This window comes from Copadichromis virginalis, linkage group LG7 (assembly GCF_057382275.1).
Source record: "Copadichromis virginalis isolate Kocher_CV1m ecotype Utaka linkage group LG7, C_Virginalis_male_GT1.1, whole genome shotgun sequence".
Taxonomy (NCBI): domain Eukaryota; kingdom Metazoa; phylum Chordata; class Actinopteri; order Cichliformes; family Cichlidae; genus Copadichromis; species Copadichromis virginalis.
In genome coordinates, this window is record NC_140624.1 from 48941567 (window position 1) to 48966165 (window position 24599).

Consider the following 24599-nt stretch of genomic DNA (forward strand, 5'->3'; position numbering starts at 1 on the left):
GTGCAGTCTGCTAATCCTGTTTTCCTTTATTCTGTCAGCAAACAAGAATGAAGCTTTGACAAAAAGATGTGTTTTTACAATTAACTGCATCCTTTGTGGACAGTACATTAGCTGGCATGAAAATTGAGACTTTCTAGACGATTTAGGACAATTTTATCCTTAAATAGTTATCCTTAAGGTTAACTGGGATTACTTTAAGGATCTGTCTGTCATGAGAACAACATGGCTTACATTCCTCTAGTGCAGTGTTGTGGATCATCTGCTGAACAAGTTAAAGGTCAGTGTTAGAGGTCAGCATGAGAGTCCTGGCCTGCCTAATGTCGCAGCCTCTTTCATGTCTGCTTTTGCTTTCACTCTTTTATTTATTATCAAAATTTTATGTTTTTTTGTTGGTTTTTTTGCCAAACCTGCATGAGTGGGTGTGGATAACCAAACACACAGACACACACATACACATACATGCAGATTTAGGAGAAGCCTTGTCCTACTTAATTCTATCTGACTAACACAAATAGTCATAGTTTCTGTTAACCTATTTCTCCACCCACCTCTCTAACCAGCTGTGTGGCATGTTTTTTTTAACTAGAAGAGACAACACCCAGCTCGGTTGGTTTTCCTGAAATGATATGGTTTAATCTGGCTGCAGAGAGAAAATTGTGCATGTGCACGTTTATGATAGAGAGGAGGTTGTAGTTCACTCTCCACTCTTTTCCCTGTGGTGTATGCAGCAGTGAATTGTACTGGTGGACAAGCTAGAAAAGAAACAAAAGCTAAAGTGGACGGTCTGTTATTCTAAGTGCTGCATGGTATGGAAGATAGGAGCATTATCTTCTCTTCACTTCCTGGCTGTATGCAGATGGAACGGCTACATCCGGAGGGAGAAAGAGAAGGAAAATTGAGAAAGACTTAGCTACACTGTTTAAGCAGTCAGATCCTTCAATAAAAAGTAAAAGTACTAATACATCTACAACCAACAGTCCATAAATTGTGCTGAAAATTGTAACTCGGCAAGCAAATGCCCCATTTCACAGATATTGTGTGTATACTAGAATATATTATATGTACTGTATTATTGCGTGTTTAACAACTGGTCCAGATCAAGTGTGTTTTTGACAGTCAAACAGAAGATAAAAGGGTTTCTGCAATGAAATTATTATGAAACTATCACATCTCAAGCATGTTATGATTCAGATATTATATTGTGTTAATGGACTAAATCCAGTTGACTGACATAGCTTTTATTTCAATGTCTGTCCATCAATCGCAGATGTAACACCCTCCTCCAGCCTCATGACGAGTCTTTCCATTGTATTCTGAGGTGATCCAGTGGTGTAAGTTTTCCCCTTTAGTAATAATTTTCTCCAACTATCTTTAGTACAATAATTATTGTCAAAAATTCTTCTGTGTAATCAAAGAGGGAACTTTTAGGCAGAGTCTCGGGGTGTTTAGGCTAAGCCATCATTTGGTGTGCTCGTAATCAGAGACTAAAATCATCTGTTTATAACATGACTACTAATTTACCACAGAATGACGCCAGCCACACGATTCACTGCATCGTTGTGTGGTCAGGCTGACACAGATGGACACACACACAAGCACACCCACGTGCTTGGGGATGCTTTAGATAGAATTCAGTGCAATCGTGTGTGTGTGTGTGTGTGTGTGTGTGTGTATGTGTGTGTATTTGGCAGTGGAGAGCACTGTGGAAAGGTCTTGAGGGTGAGAGGTTTTTCCAACCAGACCCAGAGGCAGCCAATGTCCCACATACATCTAGTTCCCTAAGGCAGAAAGCAACAAGCTGACTCACTGATCCTATATGTACATTCAGTGTGCTGGAGACCACACACTCCTGTTGGTCATGGTTATCTGGATAATTTTAAGCACTTTTCAGTTAAAAACAAAACTCTCAAACTGGTTTCTTGAACATGGCAATGAGTTCGCTGTTCTCAGATGGTCTCCACAGTCAAGAGATCTCAATCAAATCAAGCACCTTTGGGATGTGAAATGCAGGATTCACTTCACTGATGTGCAGTCGACAAATCTGCTGCGACCAAAATCTTAGAGAAATGTTTCCAGGACTTGTTGAAATGGCCGTTGTGTCTACATGTACAAACGGGTAGTTTTGTGGGAGAAATTCCTGCTTTCTTTAAACCATTTCTTCATTTTGGAAGAACTCTGACTGTGTCCCAGTTTATCCTAAAGGACATAAATTGAAGTGAGATGCTTAGACTGCACATATTATGGCTTCACTTTATGTTGCGTTCATAAGCTGCGGCTTACTAACTTGTCTATTTGCTGTTTGGTGTTTGAGAGACAAAGTACACTGGGTTTTCCCAAAACACCTGAAACCAGTGCTGATGAAAGTGATGAGTTAAATGGTGATTGTCTGTGGGTTTGTCACGAATCACTCTCACACTTTACATTATAACTTGACATGCAGCTTAACAGGAAGGGAAACAAAAACAGACCAAGGTTTAGCTGCTGTACAAGCAGGTGTAAAATACAAATTAGGTATTGAACTATTTTTAGAGGAATAACAGAATAAGACCTGCGGGTTAAAAAATGTTAACATTTGCCATGAACTGTACAAAGTGCAATCTATAAGTTTCCATAAGACCCAAACTATACCTAACATAAAAACAAAGAATATGTAAATCAGTGCACCTCTGGATTGTTCCGACAAAAGACCAAAAGAGAAATTTAGTCGATACAGGGCAAAATGGATGTTGCATTGCTGTAGCTCGTGGGGATTCCACTGAACCAAAGCTAGAAGTAAAAAGCAGTCTACATTTAAAAACGCTACCATATTTTAGAAAAACACATTTATCATGTTTCCTTAGATCTGTTACAAGCTGTAAAGTACAAAAGCTAGTTTTAAATCCTGTCTGTAAACATATTGTATCATGTCTCATTCAGTGATAAAGTACATTTCTAATATGAAGCCATTTAATTTTTAAAAGAAGTCCAAAACATATGTTTTACGAGTTCAAGCAAAAGGATTAAATCACTGTTAGTGTCTCATGGCTCTTGAGCAGTGTTTGCTTATAGTAAACTAAGTCATTTAGATCAATTATTGGATATAATTGCAAAAAAAGTGTTTCTATTCAGCTGATGAGGAGAAGGAGGAGAAGGAACGGTTTGGTATTACTTGCTGGAACAGATCCTGAACACCTCCTGACCTTTTTAGTCCTTCTGTTTTTATACAAACAGGGTGTTAAGGAGGAAGACAAGCCAGTCTTTGTGTAATCAGCTTCTTTGTGTCTGCCGAGGAACCTTGATCATGAGACTCATGGGAGTGAACGCGAGCTCCACAGTTTGTGACACGGCTGAAATAAATAAAGCATCCTCATGCGGCGCTGTGGCTGCTGCTTTGTGTTTCTCATTGGAGTTGTGTTACATTTTGTTCATTCTTCTTCTTCAGGGAAGACGACCCCAGCAGGAACTGTGTTTGTGTGTTCTTGAGAAGTAGATTCATTGGAAACAAACACAGCCAGGTAAACGTGCATAACTTCAAACAGCTGTAACCTTGCACGACTGGTTTTATGTTGCTGTCACTTGACATATTTAGCTAACCACAAAATGCCACTGGTTATTCTGAGGCATTTTGGGGTTAGTTTCCGTTTTAAGCTGTGTTGCTGGGGATTAATGTGTCAAGACATCGCTTCACAGCGCCTGAGTCATCAGGCCTGAGATAGAAGTTCCTGTAAACAAATCTCGTTGACATTGTTTACCTTGCGCTGGTGTTCAGAGCAGTTTTATGCTTATGTGAACTTGCAAAAACAAACAGCACCTGTTCTACACCCATGACTGATTTATGACGTTATCATATTTTTAAGCATGGTCGCACCATTTTACTGGTTGTTAAGTGAAGCCGAGATGTTTTTTGTACTTTAAATACAGTTAAGTAGTTACAAGAACTTCTTCCCAAGTCTACAGCTTATTTAACTTTGAAGTTAACAAAAGACCAAAGTAGACCTTGTTCGAAGGGATCACAGGACAAGCAAAATTCATGGGCTTAATATGAAACATGGACATAAAGAGAAAAAGACTTCAATCAAAATTGTATTATCAGAAAAAATGAATGACTAAAAAAAAAAAAAACCAAACAAATATTAAACAAAAAGAAACAACATCCACCTTCTAACACCAAACGTGTTAATCTTTGAATTCAGGTCTTTTCAATCCTATTGCTACAGGCGTATAAAATCAAGCACCTAGCCATGCAGTTTACCTTTATACACATTTGTGAAAGCATTGCTCATTCTAAAGAGACCACCGAATTCAAGCATGGTACTATGATAGGATGCAGAGCAGGTTGCAGAGTTCTGATGCACACTGTGCGTAAAAAGGGGCCGATGCTGACTCAATAACTGCTGAGCTTGAAAACTCCTCTGGCATTAACATCAGCACAAAAACTGTGCACCAGCTCTTGGTTCCAAGGCCAAGCAGCTCTTGCAGTGCTTTTGCCCATCTACTCTAGTTTGTACCTCCATTGGTGCGGTGCTAAACATGTTTGTTTAGGAAGTGAAAGGTTGCTTGCTCAATTCATGCATAAAATTCTACCTCATCAAACATGTGGAGCTACCTGCTGTGGCAACCCCGTTTGGAAAGGGATGAGCTGAAAGTAGCTTTAGTCTGTTTGGTGCAGGTTAAGAAGTCAAGCTTAGCCAGCATTCCTAGCAGATCACATGATCTTATTTCCAGACCACATCAGCTGACAACCAACTGACAACAAACTATACTGCATGGAGATGTTATTGCTGCTCTTCAAGAACAGAGATATGCTGCCAAATATATGGTACTACACATAAGAAACAACACATTCCTTGTGACTATAGTGATCCTGACTTAAATCCAAGACAGAACACCATCAATCTCTGACAATAGGGCATGTCTTTGAAGAATAATTGTTTTCAGAAATATAAGCCCAGACTTTAGGAAGATTAGAGTCTGAAGACATAATTAAAAGCCAAGTGAATGAATGATTCAGAGAGTTCAAGAATGCAAGGGGGAAGAAATCTGTCACAGCTGGGAAGGAATCTTGGAATGAGGCATCAGATGGCTTGGCTTGTTTCTGTCATTATTTGTTTTGTTTTTCTTTGTGTGTGTGTGTGTGTGTGTGGGGGGGGGGGGGGGGGGGGGGGGGTGTTAAACCGATTTTTGGTCATCCTGTGGAAGATTGGGATATTTGGACTTTTAATACGGCTCTTCTTTCTACAGAGAACTTCACCAAGATGAATTAAGCATTAACTTAAATGTACTTTCATTATGACCTTAGCCGTTACCTGCCTTCTGTCTGTGAAACCGGAACAATCACACAGTGATGACTCCTCACTGAATTACTCCAATTCAAGCCAGAGTTTATTTCTAACCCACATTTAAAACAGGTCCAATGACACAAGCCACGTGACCTTTCCGGGTGTTGTGACCTTTCCGGGTGTACCATGACTGCGATGACTTCAGCCCACCCCATCCCCTACATGCTATACAAAATATACATTATATACATAATGTATATTTTGTATACATTATGTATACCAAAAAAAACACACAGTTTCTTTCTTTTAAATTTTGTTTTTACAGGAAGACAGACTGAATTAAAGTCATTTCCTGCAGAGATATACTTTCCCTACCGCCCAGCCACAAAGCCACAACTTGCCTGGGCCTAACCTTAAAACAAGTCTCTACGTAATGATTTGCATCATTTGGACTTGCTTTACACACACACACACACACACACACACACACACACACACACACACACACACACACGGAGAGATCCTCAGCAGTTCAGTGTGATTAATGGACTTATACACTGCCTCTTTCTCATCATACCAAAAAATTTGCTCTGTTGCTACATTAATACACAACAACATGCCCGCTGGTTATGTTGTTTACAGCAAAGCACGTCATGAGTTCTGTGTTTTTGAAAAACATGTTGTGGACCAGTTTCCCAGTTGTGTATTTATGGCTATATTTTTCAGGTGCTTTGGATTTTAAAAGACCCACGGTTTAAGAACAGCTGCGAGGCATGTTTCAGGATTACTCAGTCTTCCTTTATGTCATCTTTCCTAAGGTGTGGCTTTTTACCTGTTTTCACCTTCTTCTTCCTTAAATTTCCTCTTTAAATAAAACTATAATCCAAACATCTGTGCTTGTTGTTTCATTAATTATGAGCCATCGTTTCTCTCCCTTTCAAATCAACACATCTTAGAAAAGCCAGACACCTTTCACTGCTCATCTGCTCAATAAGGAATAAACTAAGGCTATAGTTTACAGAGCTGCAAACCCTTAACTACACAGCAGCTACTAAAATATCCCAGAATGACTTCTAAGTGGCTGCAATCAACATTTTTACATTTGCTTTCCATTGAATCTTGCCTCAGCTCTCATCATCGTTTTAGCTTCTTTCAGCTCATTGTTTTGGTTTTAAGGCTCAGAAAGTTTCTCTTTTAGTTTACCCTCAGGCTTCAGTGGTTTCACTAGCATGGCCATCACAGATGAAATGCGGAATAAGTTTCCACATGCGTTCCGATGTAACTACAGTCACTGTAGTGTTGTTGGAGCATTTCGCAACTCAAAAATATTCAGCCCTCAAAACCAGTCGGAGAACTACATCCTCCCTTCCAATGTACAACAAATAGCTGAAAGAACTTACCAGGGTCTTTATACATTTATCCAAGCCCCATCCCTTTTTTTACCCTCACTATATATAAGCTTAGTTGAACTATACAGCTCCAGCTGCACTCAGAGTGACAGTAAGGTTGTTTCCACTTCCCAGGATTTCTCAAAAATCCACAATCTAAGGCAGAATCTCACCTGATAGGCTTGGAGACACTGCATCATGTTTCACCGAAGTTAAAATATTTTGCACAGATGTGTGTTTACCTCTCTTTGCTTTGATTCGCATCTTTAGCTCCTGTTTGGCTACAGACACAATCAGTTCCAGATGCACAAATAAATAAGCAAAAGCAGAAGTGATCAAAGAAACGACAGAAAGAAGGTAATGGCTGGTAAAGATAGTGGCCTGCTGAAGACAGCGGGGTACATGTTCTTTATAAACAGCATAGACTGATAAAATGAATTTTTTTTATAACCTATAATAGCAAACAGGGAAAAAATGTGGACCACACAAGAACATGTTTCTCCTTTTAAAATGAAACAAGCTGATTTTTTTCTTTTGTTCTTCTGGTAGGATGGGGAATTACAGGTGACTTAATTTAGCTAAAGCCTTTCCAAAATGAGTTAGGCAGAAGTGAGAGGAATGGTTAAGGAAACATTGGACACATTTCATTATGAGTTAACAATAATGTTACTGTTGTAAAGTGAAACGATGGTTTACAAGAAAGTACAACTTTTACACACACAGCTGCCGGTAGAGCTTTACCCGACTACTAAGTCAACTATTTCTATTAAAAACAAATATTACACACTTCAGCCTCAACAGTTGTTTAACATGAATACAAGACTTACACGTCGATACAGTATATCTATTAGAAACCCATCTGACTTCACCCCCGCCTGACTTGCTCAACGAAGGCTTCATTAGGGGGGGCTTTGAACTGAGGAGTAACCCGCTGGTGACATGCTTGTCGGCCACAGACATAATTGAATAAAGATTCCAGTTGTTCTAAAAACCTCTGGATGTAGCCTCTGGGTCTTTGAGGTGGGCCCCAGAAATCTGAGGAATGAGAGGCTGTCCCAGGGCTCTAAGAGCTGAGGACATAGTTTAATCCCACACCACTGGGAGAATACTGATCAGAAGAGCTCAGACAGCAGGGGGGCTGAAGGGCGTGTGTGTGTGTGTGTGTGTGTGTGTGTGTGTGTGTGTGTGTGTGTGTGTGTGTGTAAAAAGCATCGGCAAGCACTGAGCCTTGAACCTGAAAGTCTCCTGTAACATACTAATGGGAAGTGTCCTGTCTTAAATGCTGTCTGTGGAAATCACCCACAGCTTCCAGTGATGACATAATGTAAAAGTCAGAGGTCTTACAAGATGGCACAGATCTGTGTTTGTTGATACCATCACAAACACAGGAGTGGTGTCAGGCAGTTTGCCTGTGAATGATGGTTTCAAGTGTATGATTACATAATCACCTTGCCATGTTACAGCAAGTACTGTCTTTAACATCTTCACTGGGGCTTTGTGATCACATCAGCTCCAGTGGGAGCTCCCATCATGGCTTTAAAAAGTGACATAAAAGCTTTTGTGATGCACAAACCGATATATATATATATTTTTTTTTTTTACGGGCCTCACTTCTGAGTTAGAAGTCCAACACCTCTCTGCATGAAGTGTGATCATTCACTTCTTTATTTATATTAATAACAGAACATGAAACCACACCTCATTACACTGCTGCTGGTGACTGGGAGTATTTCAGTCGGTCAGGGGGCAGATGTCAGCAGGGAGATACGGCACTAGGTGTTTAACTGCTGCCACCTATTGGCCAAGAGTTCACATTACAGCTTCTTGAAAAAAAAAAAAAAAAAAAAAAAAAAATATATATATATATATATATATATATATTTTTTTTTTTTTACCTTTATTCACCTTTGTCACCAGTCATTTAGTATCACAAAATTAATGACCAATGTATGGTAAAATAGGTAAATATTATAATTTCTTGTAACAAAGAACAAACTTTTGAGCTAGAAAGAGACACTGTGATACCAGTGATTATAAACTATAAATTATTATATCTAATCATTTTATTTGTATTTATGTAATGAATGAATTCAGTTCAGGTCGGATAAATTGTATTTGTGTAGCTCAGTATCACATACTGAGGTTCAAAAGGCTTCCATATCCCTAAAACATATTAAGGCACAAAATACAGTGTTGTGAAAAAGTGTTTGCCCCCTTCTTGATTTTGTATTTTTTTTGTATGTTTTTCACACTTAAACATTTCAGTTCAGAGAACAACTTTAAATAATATACAACGACAACACAAGTAAACACTAAATGCAGTTTCTAAATGAAGGCGTTTATTATTAAGGGGAAAGGTCCAAGCCAACATGGCCTTGTGTGAAAAAGTGATTGCCCCCTAAAACTAATAACTGGTTGGGCCATGCTTAGCAGCAACACCTGCAATCAAGCGTTTGTGATAACCAGCAATGAGTCTTTTACGCCGCTGTGGAGGAATTTTGGCCCACTCATCTTTGCAGAATTGTTGTAATTTAGGCATACTGGAGGGTTTTTGAGGACCTTTTTAAGGTCATGCCACAGCATCTCAATTGGAGTGATTTTGACTAAGCCACTCCAAAGGCTTCATTTTTTTAAGCCATTCAGAGGTGGACTTGCTGGTGTTTTAGATCATTGTTTTGCTGCAGAACCCAAGTGCGCTTCAGCTCAAGGTCACAAACAGATGGCCGGACATTCTCCTTCAGGATGTTTTGGTAGACAGCAGAAGTCTGTCTACTAAAACATCCCAAAGACTTGGGGATCATCAAGATGTTTCTGGCAGAAAGACAAGCCTTTATGTTCCTTTTGCTCAGCGGTGGTTTTCATCTTGGAACTATGCCATGCAGGCCATTTCTGCCCAGTCTCTTTTTATGGTCTTAACTGAGGCGAGTGAGGCCTGTGTTTTAATACTGATAAGTAAATCACACTGAGTTGCTTTGATCATCATCATGCAAAATGCAGGATTTATGTTGAAAACAGGTGTCTTTTACTCAAACTATAATAATTTCTCAAAACAAACCAAATTGTCTTGATAATTAAACATAACCAAACATCAGTGAACACAAACTAGTTCTTTTTTTAAAATTTGATAAAAATCATTTTCAGCTGTTTGCAGATGGTTTACATACCAATTACTAATGAGTTTATTAAGTTGTATCAATTGTCATTCTTTGTTTGCTAACAGTGAAGCTATTAAAATGCAAATATTTACCATTTATTAACCATTGTTCTAATAAACAAGCTTTAACTCGTTTGACTAAAACTGTTACTCGTCCTGTTTTTATATGATTTGACTGTAGCACAGTGACAAGCTGACACTTGTCAGTGTCTCAGTGAGCCCCAAATTAATACATGTGATTCAGCAGTCAAACAAAAAAGCAAGCAAGAAAGCAAAAACTTTCCCACGTTGCTTGTCTGTGTTTATTGTGCTATGGTGTGTTGATATCTGTGCATTCCTGTATTATCCTTTTGTGTTACACATTTCGATGTTTTTTTCCTCGCTACCTAGCCTGACCTGTCTCCCCAATGTGATGTTTGTGTATTGTATGTACGGTCGGCAAGGTCTGTCATCTCGGTTGTGGGCAAAAGACCTGCAACTGACAAATAAAGGCTATCTCATCATCATCATCATCATCATCATCATCAAAAAAACAAACATAAGACTGGGAAACATTAACATGCAGTCACCACCAGGTGTCATGCTCCTGCCTGAACACTGTAATAGCAGTTAGTAACTTATGGCAAAAGGGGAAGGGTACAGCCTTGCAAAAGTTCACAAATAACCCACCAACCTGAAATTTCTCAGTTTTATATTACCCTCTGTAAGCTGGTTAATGTTTTATTAAGCACATGATTTAAACCTGTTTTCTTTCTTTACTTTCCCCCCCTTTTTGTTGTTGTTCTTGTTACTGCCACAGATGTGTGTCAGAAGATTGTGTGCAATTAAAGAGTGTGAATGTCCACACATTCTAACGCTGTTTAACTGAAGCGTTTTTACAGCTCATTGTAAAACCTGAATACTACTGTTCTTGGAACTGGTGGGTGGAGGCTCATGCTGCATGACAACAGGGTTCACGATTGTTATGTCGACACATTTTTAAAGCTTGCCCAATGAAGTTAACCCATGCAAAAACAACAGCATATAGGGATTTCTAGTATCATGCCTGCATCCTCTCACTTAGATAGTTTCTCTGATCTTTGATTTTAGAGTGCCAGGAGGTAAAGTAGACCTATCCTAAACATTTGGATACATTTATATATGGCTCTTTTTTTTGAAGTGCAGCCTGCTAATTTCTGAAACAGATAATAAATCACGTTTTGTAGGCTATTATGTCCAACTTTCAACAATAAAAGTGTGATATTATATTATAAGTAATAACAACAGAATAATTAGGTCACAAAGAGACACAAGGGCAGCTTTTACAAGAGGGGAATAGTCAACAGGGGTAATTTACACCGGACCTGACTTTTCATTATATGTTAATTTTCTACCCATCCAGCTGGCTATGCTATTTATTCTGATTACCGCTTGCCTTTCATGTAGCATCGATGTGGTGAAGTAGCTACTCCAATTTCGTTGTACTATTGTATAAAGTGTGACTGTGCAATGACAATAAAGAGTTAAAGTTAATATATACTGAGTAAAACAATACCAGTGGTTGAATATATTTCAAACTGACTACAGCATGTGTCATGACTACCTGTAAGCTCCACCTATTAAAGGCACAGGCAAACAAAAGGTACGTAAAGCGGTTTGTTTACTTTTACCCATCCCTGGTCGATCACCTCAGAAAGCCACACTCTGACAAGCGATTGGTTCGCGGTGCACTCTTTCCCCCAATCACCGAGCCTCTCTAGCTCCGCCCGCCACATCACTAGCATGGCGGCACGTAGAGCAGGAATTCCGCCTATGCGACGATGACAGCGTCGCTGAAGAGATAACAGCAGTAATGACTGTTGTACGATAGTGCAGGTCTGTTGCCCAGCAACATAAACCCCAGTTACTCTAAGGGTCAGCTAACCTGGTGCGAGCGGCTGGGCAGCAGCAGCCTCTCTGACAGACTTGACAAGACTGCGGATGAAGCCAAGTTTGTGCCCTGATGCTCTGAGCTGGACCGGTGCCTTTACTCCGCTTCAAGTCCTCGTCTGGAAGCTCATTCCTGCCGAATTGTTCTAGAAAGATGGATCTTCTCAGTGTGCTGCATTTCGACGAACTTTCTCATGGACTGGCAAACTTGTCCATGTTTCCTTTCTTTGACATGGCGCATTATATCGTCTCTGTCATGGCTCTGAGGGAGCAGCCGGGTGAGTGTTTACGGGACGTTGACGATTCTAGTTCCTGCCAAGTTTACTCTGTGAAGTGGCTTTTTTCTTTCTGTTAACTTTGTTTGGCTGAAGTTTGTAATATCAGGCCTCCAGCCATCCTGTTTAAAGTTTACCTGACTGCGTGGCACGTCGGTGGGGAATGGGGCTGTTTCGAAAAAGGAAAAGTTTTCCAGGTTCTTCACATTGAAAACAACGCACAAATAGCCCGCACGTGCTGCTTAAATGTGTTTATATAGCCTCGTTTCATAGGACTCATAAAATATTTACGATGTCATGTGCTTATTTGCATATTTCCTAGCTGAAGTGGTTCTTAATATGTCACTGGGTTCAGATCTGAGCCACTTAGTCTAATTTTTTAAAGTGCTTCTTTGCTGTTTTTACTGGTAATATTTCACATTAAACTAAATAGTATTTTGTTATGCAAAATCAGACACGCTGTAGGCATCCGCTTTGCTTCTGCAAAGTTGCAAGCGTTTTTACAGATTATAAATTATTTATCAGTATTGTAAAACATAACAGCTGTTAATTTGTGGGTTAATTGGCACGCAGCATAATCTGAACCTTAATTGGATAAGTTTGCATATAAATAGTGCTGCCACATATAGAAGTGCACTGCATCCAATTGAATTGATAAATTATGCAGTTAATAAATTAAAAAAATTGCTATGGCTGAATTACTGGACCTTACTATTAACTTCTTTACATAGACTGATTGTTTTGGGCCAGACCAGGTGATGAGTTTGAACCATATCATGGTATGTTGTTCAGAAAATGCACAGATTAATGAATTCAAGCAAACTATAGCCAGAAGCATAATCAAACTCAGAACAGTCCGAGTTAGGCATGTGAAGAGCTTTGTTCAGTTTAAGTATTCAGATCTGTTAAGTTTAAGTAGTAATACTAATGGATAAATTCCACTCAAATAAACAAGGTCCTGCATTCAAAGGGACTGTCCAATCAGCTAACTTTACTGTCAGTGGCCTTTGCTGTTAGCAAGGGTGGAGCTACTTCATATTGTGTGGTCTTTTAATCTATGGACCCATATGCTGACTGAACATCAGCAACAGCCATTATCAGTCTTTCTGGCAAATATCAGCCTATTAGCACAAAGCTAATGTTCACAAATAGAGGCCTGTTTATATGCTGCGTCACATCAGCTTTTCATTGATTTTCAGCTACTTGCTTTAATGAGTACACTTGTTTTTCTAGATAATGAAGATTTCTTAGTTTCTGTCAAAAATCAATGATAAAAAATATTGGTATCAACTCAGAATTTCACAGTACGTCCACCCCTTTACCTGCTGGTTACCTCTCACTTTACCATACTCATTTAGCATACTGGTGTTCTGCGGATGCTTTGCAGCGCATATTCAGAGGATTTTAAACACAGCACAAAAGATTACTGGCTTTCCTTTTCCCTCACTGGAAGAGATTGCAAAAGCGAGATATATTTCAAGAAGCCTTAAAAATGAATAGGGACTCTTTTTCACCCTGGACCCTTGCTGTTTGACCTGTTGCCCTCTGGTAGACACTACAGAGTCATCAAAACAAGGGTAAACAGATTGCAGAGTGGTTTTTAGCCTAGTGCAATCATGGCTGTAAATCAAACATTTATTGCGGTGCATCATGGTACTTTTTATTTAACCCTTGACACCTTTATATTCATAATTATTTATTACCTTCTGCACCGTGAGAACAACTCTGTTTGATGGTGTGATTGGTTTGTTTTCATACTGTGTGGTATTTTTTTTGAGGAACTTGGAAAAGTGGCAACTTACTTTTGGTGTTGGAGCCTCATGAGTCATTACTTGTTTATCTCAGGAAAGCAAAAGCAATTAAGCTCTCCCCACAGCCTCAGTATAAACCTTTTAGTTCTGTCGTCTGCAGTCTGTCATTGTAGCAGTAGTTAGAGATCATCGTCACAAAAGTTTAAAAGCCCAATGCTTTATCTGTGTCACAGCCTATTGTATGAGCTAAGACCAAGGTTGGACACGAGCCATGTTATGTCACCAAGATAGTGGCTATGGAGACAGGTGGACTTTAACTGCACAGAGAGTTGACTCAAGCACGTGGACAGTCCATTGTAGTCCCCCTGCTGTAGGTCTACGGGCTATTTTTGAACTTGCCTTGCAAAGCATCTGAGCTACTGTGACCTTTTTAACCCTGTGTCCTCTACTCCGGTCTGTTTGTCTCTGGCTGGACGAAAGAATCACAGGGAGCGACAGTGTTGACAACACCGTTTGCAAAATTCTCATGTCGGTCGTTGCTTGTTCGCTCACTTCATGTTAGTTTGGTGACAATCAGTGACTTGCTTAACAAACAAACAAAAGGTCACTGAGAGAATGGCCGAGAGCAGATTTAAATCTCTGGGTCATTTAAAAAGAAACAGTAAACTCTGTCAAGGCAGAAAAAAAAACAGAGGGCCCCCCAAAAAGGAAAGGAATGCCATAAACCATTCAACCCTCCTTCGCTAGTCTCTTTCCTCTTTTCTCTTTCCTCTATGTCAAATCCACCTTCGTGCTGTGCAGTGGTGGGGCGGCTCCAGATGTTCTCAACCGTTAGCAAGAAGAAAAACAAGTTTCAGTTCAGCTTAATTGCACGTTAGACACACATATTGTACAAACGAGTATTTTGAAGGCGCTTGTCTGTTCTACCCCTTGTGTTTATGCCATTACGGAGTTATTTTAAGCTCCTTTATAAACACTGCTGAGAGTGGAGTGTGAGGAAAACGGAAGGACGGGGACAAGGAAGGAGAGCAGTGGTTATATGTCAATCAGTGGGCCTCTCTTTAAGCCAGAGACAAGCAGAGGTGGGTTTTTTTTTTTTTTTTTTTTGGTATTTAAAGCTAGCTATAATTATGCTGTCCACAAAGGGAGGAAGAAGAAGACTTGTAGATTTGCATATTAAGAGGAATGAAAAAAACAGTTTCCGTGTTAGATAATGCTGTGTTTGGTCTGTATATTTGTTAGATGTTATCCTGGTTAAAACGGAAAGACTTTTGTTAGACTGCTGCTGCGGAACAGGTGAACTGCAAGAGAGAAAAGAAGGAAGGAAGACATCTGCATTTCTCAAATTTGACTTGTAAATCCACTTCCTTCCAATGCAAAACCAGAGGAAGGCATTTTGCATGTCAGAGCACTCTAAGCAGTGCATTTATATTTCAGCGGAAATGGTATTTTTTTTCTGTTGTTTGCTTCTTCATCGACCTTTAGATGTCATCATGTTTTATGAATTGATCTCCCTCCATCTTTAATCTCTCTGCGACCCATCGGGAACACACACTGACTACAGCAGTTTGCTTTGCTGTGGAGCTAAAGGTGATGACAGTGCAACAGTGTTTACTGTGTAAGCAGTGTGGTGCATTGGTAAACTCTGCACTGTAACAACCACAACAACAAAAAGCAGTGTCGAGGGTTTAGGCTGGGGGCTATCACAGAGAACAGGATGTAAATAACTGTCACGATGTCAGACTTTTTTTTTTTTTTAAATTGCTGTTCCCCACTGAGATTTTTATTTACCCTCCCCAGCATCGTTTTAACCACATGAGGTGTGTTACATAAGATTTCTTGAGCGCAATCATGGAAAAAAGAAATCATAGTATTACACAGTGATGGCTGAAATCTGCTGACACTGAGCTGCAGCCACTTTATAGTGTATTCCTCACTCCATTTGTTTATTTGTCTGTGGCATGCTGGAACCCACACTTAGTTGTGAGGAAAAGTGAAGTTAACATACCTTTTTCCATCTGTTTTCTAATGCATGTGACTTTAACATGTTTAAGCATAAGATTACAACTGTGGTCAAAAATTTACATCCACTCATTGTGGGCACGAATGTCATTGTAATTTAGATTTATCTATTCCGAAACCAGCTCTGATTTGTGTTTAGAATCGTTGTTCTGTTGGAACACCCAATTGTGTCAAAGTTACAAGTTAAAGAATGTGAAGGTTATCCTTCTGTTCCATTATTCCAACCACTTTATGAAATGTACCAGTACCACTTGACTACCAGTACCACAGCCCAGAGTATGATGCTACTACAACCATGCTTGACAGCAGGTATGTTGTTCTTTTCACTCACAATTATTTCTCCAATCATACATCTTGTCATTGTGGCCAAAAAGCTCAATCTTTCTCCAGAACACATTTGGCTCATCAATGTGGGAAGCTGCAAATTTCAGTCAAGCTGAAAGGTTTCAGTTTTGTTGCCAAGGTTTCTTTCTTGGTCAGCATCCTCTCAGTTTATGGTGATGTAAAACTCACTTTGCAGTGATGCTGGTATTCCAGCAGTTTCCAGTTCATGGCAGGCTTCAGCCTCTGTGTTCATGTATTGTTCCCGAGCATCCTAACTAATTTCCTCCCATCTGAGGCTGACAGTTTGCGTCTTCTTTCAGACCTTGGCAAACTGGTGACGCATCTGAGCGACCGGATGACCATCCTGCAATCTGTAGTTTTTTTAGAAATGGTCCATAAAGATTCTTGAATGGCCTTCTATACTAAAAAGCTGGGGCTGTGCCAAGGAAAACAACCATTTTAAATGAAGTCATTCATTAAAGTCATACATCTGTGTACCTGCTTGTTTTTTGTGACCACAAAACTAGTCAGAGGAGACAGTCCACCAACTATGCATCAGCCCAGGCAGTGGACCTCAAATAAGTATAATAGGATTGATCACTCGGCCGTCTGGTCTCCAGCTGTCTGTGTTTGCAACGGAGTATAATTTCAGTTTTATACAAAGACATATCAGTGAATAAGCTCCTTTAGTACTGGCTGCTTACCTGTTGTATCTTTATGCCAGGTGCGTTTCTATTCGTATATGTGATATCTCAGTGCAGGAGGAAGTCCAGGTGAAATTTAAAACTTACTGTATTCAGTGTTGAGTTTTACCCGTGACTCATGCAAGCAATTAGTGAGATGCTATCCTGCATTTACTAACAGGTTCATGTGTCTGCTACCAGACACATCAGCTTTCACATTTTCCTCCACTGCAAATTGTCTCATGTAGAAACTTTGAACTCATTTTAAAGTTTTTTTTTTTTTTCTTTCTAAGGAACTGCCACTCTATAGAAAGTTAAACAGTGAACAACTCAGACGTGAGGCCGAGGGAGGCTACATAGGAAGCAGCTTTAAATCCTCCTGGTTTACCAATCTCACTCCAAGAGTCTTTAATCTTTCTGTAATCCCCAGATTACCATTTTGGTCCTGTGTTTGGCCACACTGACTAAGGGCAGGTAACACAAGGACTGACTAAGAGCTACCTGTCTTAATTTCAAAACATATGTATATTCCTTGGCAGCATTAATTTTGGTTGAGGCAGACAAGGCATTGCAGGATTGTATTAGAGTATGTCAGAAAAAGTACTGCATGAAATGTGTGTATCTCATTGATATTGTAGCATAAAAACATATTAGCAGTTCAGGCCACCCATGATGAAGTCCACCTTTTAAAAGAGAGATCTAATGACATCAGTGCCTACACTGATTGCTACACTACTTAAGTTTAGCTCTCCACGCCACAACAGTGGATTTAAAAAAACAAGACAAACAAACAGTCAAGGTATGATTGAAGTGTACACTTGCAGCTTTAATTCAAGGGGTTTTAACAAACGTAGTGTATTAACACTTTAGGAATTACAGCCTTTTTATACAGCCTCCTATTTTCAGAAACTCAAAAGTAAATTGACAGTTGACTGACAAGTAGTTTCATGGCCAGGTGAGGCCTGTTCACTTTATTATTTCATGTCAAATTAAGGTAATGAATGAAATGGAATGGATTCCAAGTATTCAACTTGCATTTGGTATTGCTTCACTGAAACTCTCAATAATAGGTCCCAAGAAATGGTGACACAAGTAAAGGAGCCCATTATTAGACTGAAAGACCAAAATAAACCTATTAGAGAGATAACATTAGGAGTGGCCAAATCAGTAATCTGTGACTCCTTCTTTCCTCCTAAGAAAATTCCCCACATAGCATCTATACAAGTCCATAGTAGTATCGAGGAAGCAGGCGTATCATTGTTGTTTAAGTCGACAGTATAGAGACGCCCTCATGAATGTAAATGGAGAAGGTTTACAACAAGGTTACTGTGGTTGGCACAGAACATGGAACAGGAAGTTCTTTCAGATGTTTTCTAGACTTAGCTAGAAAACATCTGAAAGAGGCTGTACATGTCTCAAAGAATTGTTTTGACAGATGAAACCAAGATGAACTTGTACCAGAATGATAGGAGGAGGAAAAAGAATGAGAAGGGGAGAAACAGCCCTTGATCTGAAGCATACACGTCATCTGTCAAAATTATGGCATGTATTTCAACCAGTGGTTGATGATGTGACTGCTGATAGAAATAGCAGGATAAATTCTGAAGTCCACAGGGCTATACTCGCCGCTCACATTTAACCAAATGCTGCAAATATCAGCTCTTCACTTCATTTAATGGATAATGAGGCAAAGCATACCACAAGAGAAGCCCAAGAATTTTTCAAGGTCAAGAATTGTGATTCTTCAAGGCTAAGCCAGTCACCTGACCTCAGCCTAATAGAGCAGCTTTTCAATGATTAAATACAAAACTGCATGGAGACAGAACCACAAACAAGCAGCAACTACAGGCCGCTGCAGTAAAGGCCGGGCACATCTAAAGGCCACTACCGCTCGAATTAAAGCTGAAATCCTGCACTTGAATCATATTGATTGTTTGATTTTAAAATCCGCTGGTATAACAACATCTACACCTGAAGGTCTTAATAGAAAGCAGCTTCCTTGCTAATTCATGCTTAACAGTCCATTTTGTCTTTTGAGTCTTGGCCGATCCTGTCATGTAGATGTTGTGTAAATGGTTTCAGTCACTCATACTGCAGCTGTGATTGACAAATAGACTGAACAAAGAAAAGGAGCTATCTGTGAACCTCAAACAATGTCTATGAAAGAGTATCAAACTCCATTATGTTCCAGTTATCTGTTATCTTCAAATTGAACTGGTTTATGTATCAAGTTAAGCCCAGTGTAAACGACATCTTACTCATTCACAGTGCTAGTCTCTTTATTCTAAGAACCTGCCCAATAATAGTGATCATTAATGTTTATTGTTCTTTATTATCCATTTTTGCTGTTGTGCAGGAGCTCTCGAGGTGTCCAGAGTCAGCCCCTTAGCCTGCTGGTTCAGCTCCATGCTCTTCTGTTTTGGGGGAGCGGTGCTGTCGGGGATCATGCTGGCAGAGCCACCAGTCGCTCCTTTGTCCAACAGCACCGGTGTTCTCCTTGCTTCAGTCATATGGTAAATATCTGATGGTTGAAATATCTAAAGCTGAAAAATAAGGTGTGTAGATTGTAGTAAAGAAAGAGGCAGAGGGGTTTGAATTAGTGAATAATAGATAAATAAAGTCATTATCCAAGTTTTCCAAATGTGGAAGAAATAGAGACGTTTTCAAAGAGTGTATGTATCTAAATAAGTCTTTGGCCCCCTCTGCTGGTGGCTTGTATTATTACACCTGTCTCACAAACAATTTACAACACCCCCTGCTGGTGAATGTAGGTACTTGACAAAGACCTGAGGGTAATGCTGTCAAAATCACCTTGAGCCTTGTTTAGTGGCCATGTCATTGAAATGTGCATGTGTCCACGTGTTAAATGAGCCTTGTGTGTCTCTATTAGGTACTTGGTGTTTTACTGCCCCATGGACCTGGTGTATGCATGTGCATCGCCGCTGCCCCTCAGACTGGTGCTGTCAGGGATGAAGGAAGTGACGAGGACGTGGAAGGTCCTTGGAGGGGTGACTCAGGCTCACAGCAAATACAAGGACGGCCTTCTTGTTATGATTGCCATCGGATGGGCTAGAGGTCAGTAGGTATGAGTGTGACGGGGCTTCTTTTTTTTTTTTTTTGCATGTTAGGGCTTTCAAGTAACCATAAAATATTTGAATATTTAACACACACATTTTACATATTAATGCGTAGCAACCATATATCTCTTTACTCTCCCTACCAGGTGCTGGAGGTGGTCTGATAAGTAATTTTGAGCAGCTTGTTCGAGGAGTGTGGAAACCAGAGACAAATGAGCTCCTCAAAATGTCTTAGTAAGCCTCACACAGACTCTCGAATATCGATTTTATGATATTTTTGTGGTCATAAAATGTAATTTTTAATGCACATTAAGTATATTGTCCTATCTTGACTGTAATTTGTTATATTAATGCTATACTATATACCAGGCAAGCAATTTTTTTTTTCATGGTCCCTTGTAGCTTTTCAACAAGTCATACAGAAATTAAAGTGGCATCAATCCCTCTCACTTTACCCGCAGTAATAACATAAACATGAGCATAAACATGAGGGTAATTTCCAGACTTTCCACACTATTCAACCATGCTGAAGATGCAGTTTATGCAACTGGAAGCCTGACACATCTAAAGTTAACAACATGCCCTGGTTTATTTGTGCATACAAGATGTGATTTATTTCAGTTGTATGTATATACTTATCTTCTATTTTTCAGTTTTTGTTAGGATTTATCTTTTTTCTTTGCTTTTCTCTTTAGTCCCACAAAGATTACCCTGATCGGGGCGGTGTTGTTCGCTCTGCAGCAGACACACTACCTGCCTCTCCAGAAGCACCACCTGATGTTCATTTACACCGTCTTTATTGTTGTCAACAAGGTCAGTCTGGTGCCAAACCTGGACTCCAAACCTGAACCTATGAGTAGGCTATAACTCAAGATTGTAGTAATTTGGAAAATTCCAAAGAAAGGAGGTCTATTTTTGATCAGTTTAGCTTGACTACTTGCAGCAAAAGAAATGAATAAATGCCACTCTTGTTATTAAGTTAAAACTTGGGTATAGCAAAGGTTTTAGTGCCACAGTTTCCTCCCAAATCGGTGCTATCGTGTCTTCTAAATGACCTTTCTCGCTCTGCTTTTTTTGAAGTTTTCGCCGTGGTGACTCACATTAGTACGGTATTACCCGTAGGGCTGGGGCTTTTGCATCATTTTCATCAGCTTGCATCATACACTTTTCTCTACTCTGGGAAACTTGTGCTCTTGACTGAGACACAGATAAATCTAAGACGTCTTCTTTCAACTCTCATTCTGTTAGCTCCCTCTGACTCTGATCTGTCAAATTAACAGCAAACAGTTTCATCACGTTTAAGAGCTGTGTCCAGGCCTGCTGTTTGTTATTTTGGGTTCTCGGTGTTGCGGATGTTCGCTTTTATTCCCAAATGAAAAGTAAATGCTCATAAATTTACTTTGTGTGAGATGGACTACAGTTGTTCAGCTTTCTATGAAAGGTGACAATTTGTTGTCTATAATAAGCTGAAATCTTTTCTTTCTTCTTATTTGCTTTTTGATTTGACCTCATTGGTGCAACGCTGCAGTCACGAGCAGTGGTCAGAGACCACACCAGCATTGTTGTGACTGTGTGATGAACTTGCTAGCTTGTTATCTTTTGAAATGGTTACTTTGAAGATGGGGATCAGTTCTGCTGCGACCGCTTGCACTCAGTTGCCATCTTCAAAGTGGCTTTGGTGCGGTAATACCTAACTTGACCTCATAATTTTGAAACAGAAGTTAAAACACCTTCATAAATATGTGCTCTGCAACATTGGTTTTATATATGAATATAACCAGCATGCAATGACAGATCATAGACAGGTTATGCTCATCGGGGCTGCTGAGCGTAACTGGACCAACTCAGCTTCTAAATTAGACGGCAGCTGTTTGCAAACCTTGTCTCAGAGTGATTGCAGTCACTATCAGTCAGACTACAGTTGGAGGACATGTGCAATCAGCTTGCAAATTGATCACTCACATGTGCGCCTTTCCCACTAACACCCACTCAGCTTGGCTCAACGTGGTTTTCATTTACAATTAAGTGCCACCTCAATGCGGGTGGGGTTGTTAGAACAAGGCAGCCCAAATTTCCTGTAACGTTATTTGTATGATGCAAACACGACACAACAATGAAGGGCATTGAGGCGATGGTATACCTACCGCTAAACCGATGTTACAGGTACGCAGTAGGTCATTGGACCACGATGTTGGTTTGTGTGTGGGCATTTCCTTCGTTGTCAGGTCACTTGGACACCAGGCTGAGTAGGTATTTAAAAAAAAAAAAAAGAAGTATCTGGTACCAGGCACTACTACCTAATGGGAAACCCCAAGACTGAGTTAAGCCAAGTAGGTACAAGTGAAAAAGAGGCTAAGGTCACCGCTACTACTTGCAGTCAGTCTCTGACAGCAAAGGAAATCAATATTTATACATATGTTTAAAAATGTGTATACATGTGGGCTTTTGATCTCTATATTTGCCAACTAGTAACGCCCTGTTACTAGTTGGTGTGCCTATTGGGTGGTGCAGAAATTAACACTGTTTCTTGATATGAGACCAAGGCGGAGACACATGACAGTAATGGGGGAGCATTTGTAAATAGGAGGTTTGTGTAATGATGCCGATTGGCATATCTGTCCCACACTAGATATGTCAATCCATCCATTATGGCAAGCTCTGAAAATACAGGAGCAACCGAGAGTACCAAGCTAGCCGGGGAGCATAGAGAAGTTCCTGCTGTGGCTGAGGGAACTATAAGAGCAAGGTTTCAAGTAAAGCGATAGAAGTAGCCATGTGATCCATTCATTATTTTAAAAAATGGTCATTATAGCTGATTTCAGGACATCTGCTCTGTTGAAGGACAATTTATTCTCTCCCAAATGTCATTAAATGTCTCATCCTTTTCTAAATTTTTCACACATGTATTGACGCATGTATGTTTTGCTCTGTAGTCAAGGATGATGCTGACGGGCTCCTCCACCTCACCCTTTGCCACCATCGAGTCAGCCCTCTATAAGACCCTCTTCGCTGGCTACTCGCCTTATGCCGCCCTCACCAGTGAGGTGAAGAGCGCTTGCATCGATAATAGCAGCATGAACAAGACAACCACCGCCACCAAAGAGTCCGGTGAGAATGGATCGTCGGGGCAGCAAACCCCAACTTCTCCAGCCACGGGACAGAGCAGCTCGCTCGAAGCCAAAGAGGAGTCACCGAACGCCGCGGCAACAAACTGCAAGAAGACCAACTAGTCAGCCTTCGCCCTGTAGCGCCTTTTCACCTCTAAGCAGGGCTGGAGTCATTTATGATTCACACATTTCAAGTCAGGAGTTCACTTTAACTTTATTTTTCCATTTTGTCTTTTTTGCAGGGACACGCTTATTGTTCTTCAGGCTAAAAGGCCATGTTTCTTTTTCTCTAAATGATTTCTTTTGCATTTCTTAGAAAGTGATTTCAAGCTGGCTGCTGAAAAGGAATTTCAATAAAAGCCAACTCCAGCAAAAGCCCTGCACCTTATATTCTGGGATAATCACCACATCCTTAAAGTACTGTAATGCTTTTCCTGCTGTTGGATATGAACATCAAACTATCTCTGGGCTGTAGCTTAATTTTTGAAATATATATTTATAATGGGAACAATCAATTTCAGGGGTTTTGGGGACCAGTGCTGTGCACCTGCTGATCTACGAATGTACTTCATTCCTCTCTGTATATATTCTGCTTCGTGTAAATGCTAAATTTCTTACTCTGAAGTGGTTACATTTTTTTTAAGGAAAAAAGAAAAGAAATTCTATTCTATGAGATCCAGAGATTTTATTTATACATAATGATTTCACTCTTGAATGTGTAACATTTTGAAATGGAGGACCGTTTTATTCAGTCACTCTGGCGAATGCTTTGAATGGTGATTGAAAGCATGAGAATAAACAGGTTTGAATGCATGTGATTTCCTGCCTATGGTGTTATTGTACTGCTCAGTGAACACGAGTGCACTTGGGTTTAAATTGCCAAACATATCAGTAGTTACATTTTAAAATGTGTCTATCCTTAAAAGAATCTTCTCCTTATTAATGCAGCTCTCTTAGCTACATTTGTTCAGCTTCATGTGTCAAAGGAAAAAAAATTAATGACTACTTTTAGCTTCTTGTAAGTTGATACAAAGCAGCGCAACGTCTAGAAGTAACCTCCACTATAGGCTGAAACATTGCATCAGTTTATCATCAGCACCTGATTGATACCTCAGCCTCTTTAAAAAGCTGCTGGAGAGAGATCCCCCCCACCCCCCGAAATCCCCGCCTCCCAAAGTTCTCATCTATGTAACCTCAGACAGCAAAGAACCCCCCTGTGAATACAAATTAAAAACAGAGGGTGGGTGTCAAAGAGAAAAGAGAAGCTGTTCAAAGGCGATCAAAAGCGATACTGGTTGAGATGATGTACCTGCCTTTAAAAAAACGCCTCAAGTCCACTGATGTCAGACGTGTGCGTGTCAATTACGGGCTCGTAGCTTGCGGTGTTTGTTGCAAAAAACCTGCTTTGTGTTGCTTTCTGACTCTAATGGTGAACTGCGTGACCTGGAAAACGGAAAGACATGTTAATAAGCCTCTGTTATTCCCTGTGATGGCTGTTATGGTAAGAAGGCAGGTGACACGGCAACAGCTCAGAGCCTGAATGGTCCCAGACAATTCTCTTAATGAGGTCCAGACCTGTATGACCCTCCCCCCCACCCACCACATTTACTCACTGAACTGAGCAGGCCCTCCTCTACTCCCAAGCCCCGACT

The 24599-nt window shown here is 40.1% G+C and overlaps 1 protein-coding gene across 1 annotated transcript; it reads left to right on the forward strand.

Moving 5' to 3' along the window:
* Positions 1–11539: 11539 nt before the first annotated feature.
* On the forward strand, positions 11540–23765 carry tmem38b (transmembrane protein 38B). Its single transcript, XM_085463879.1, has 6 exons — positions 11540–11986; positions 19120–19276; positions 19654–19838; positions 19987–20074; positions 20536–20653; positions 22774–23765. Exons 1-6 carry the CDS (start codon positions 11863–11865, stop codon positions 23068–23070), a joined length of 969 nt encoding a protein of 322 aa, XP_085320005.1. The 5' UTR covers positions 11540–11862; the 3' UTR covers positions 23071–23765.
* The last annotated feature ends 834 nt before the right edge of the window (positions 23766–24599 follow it).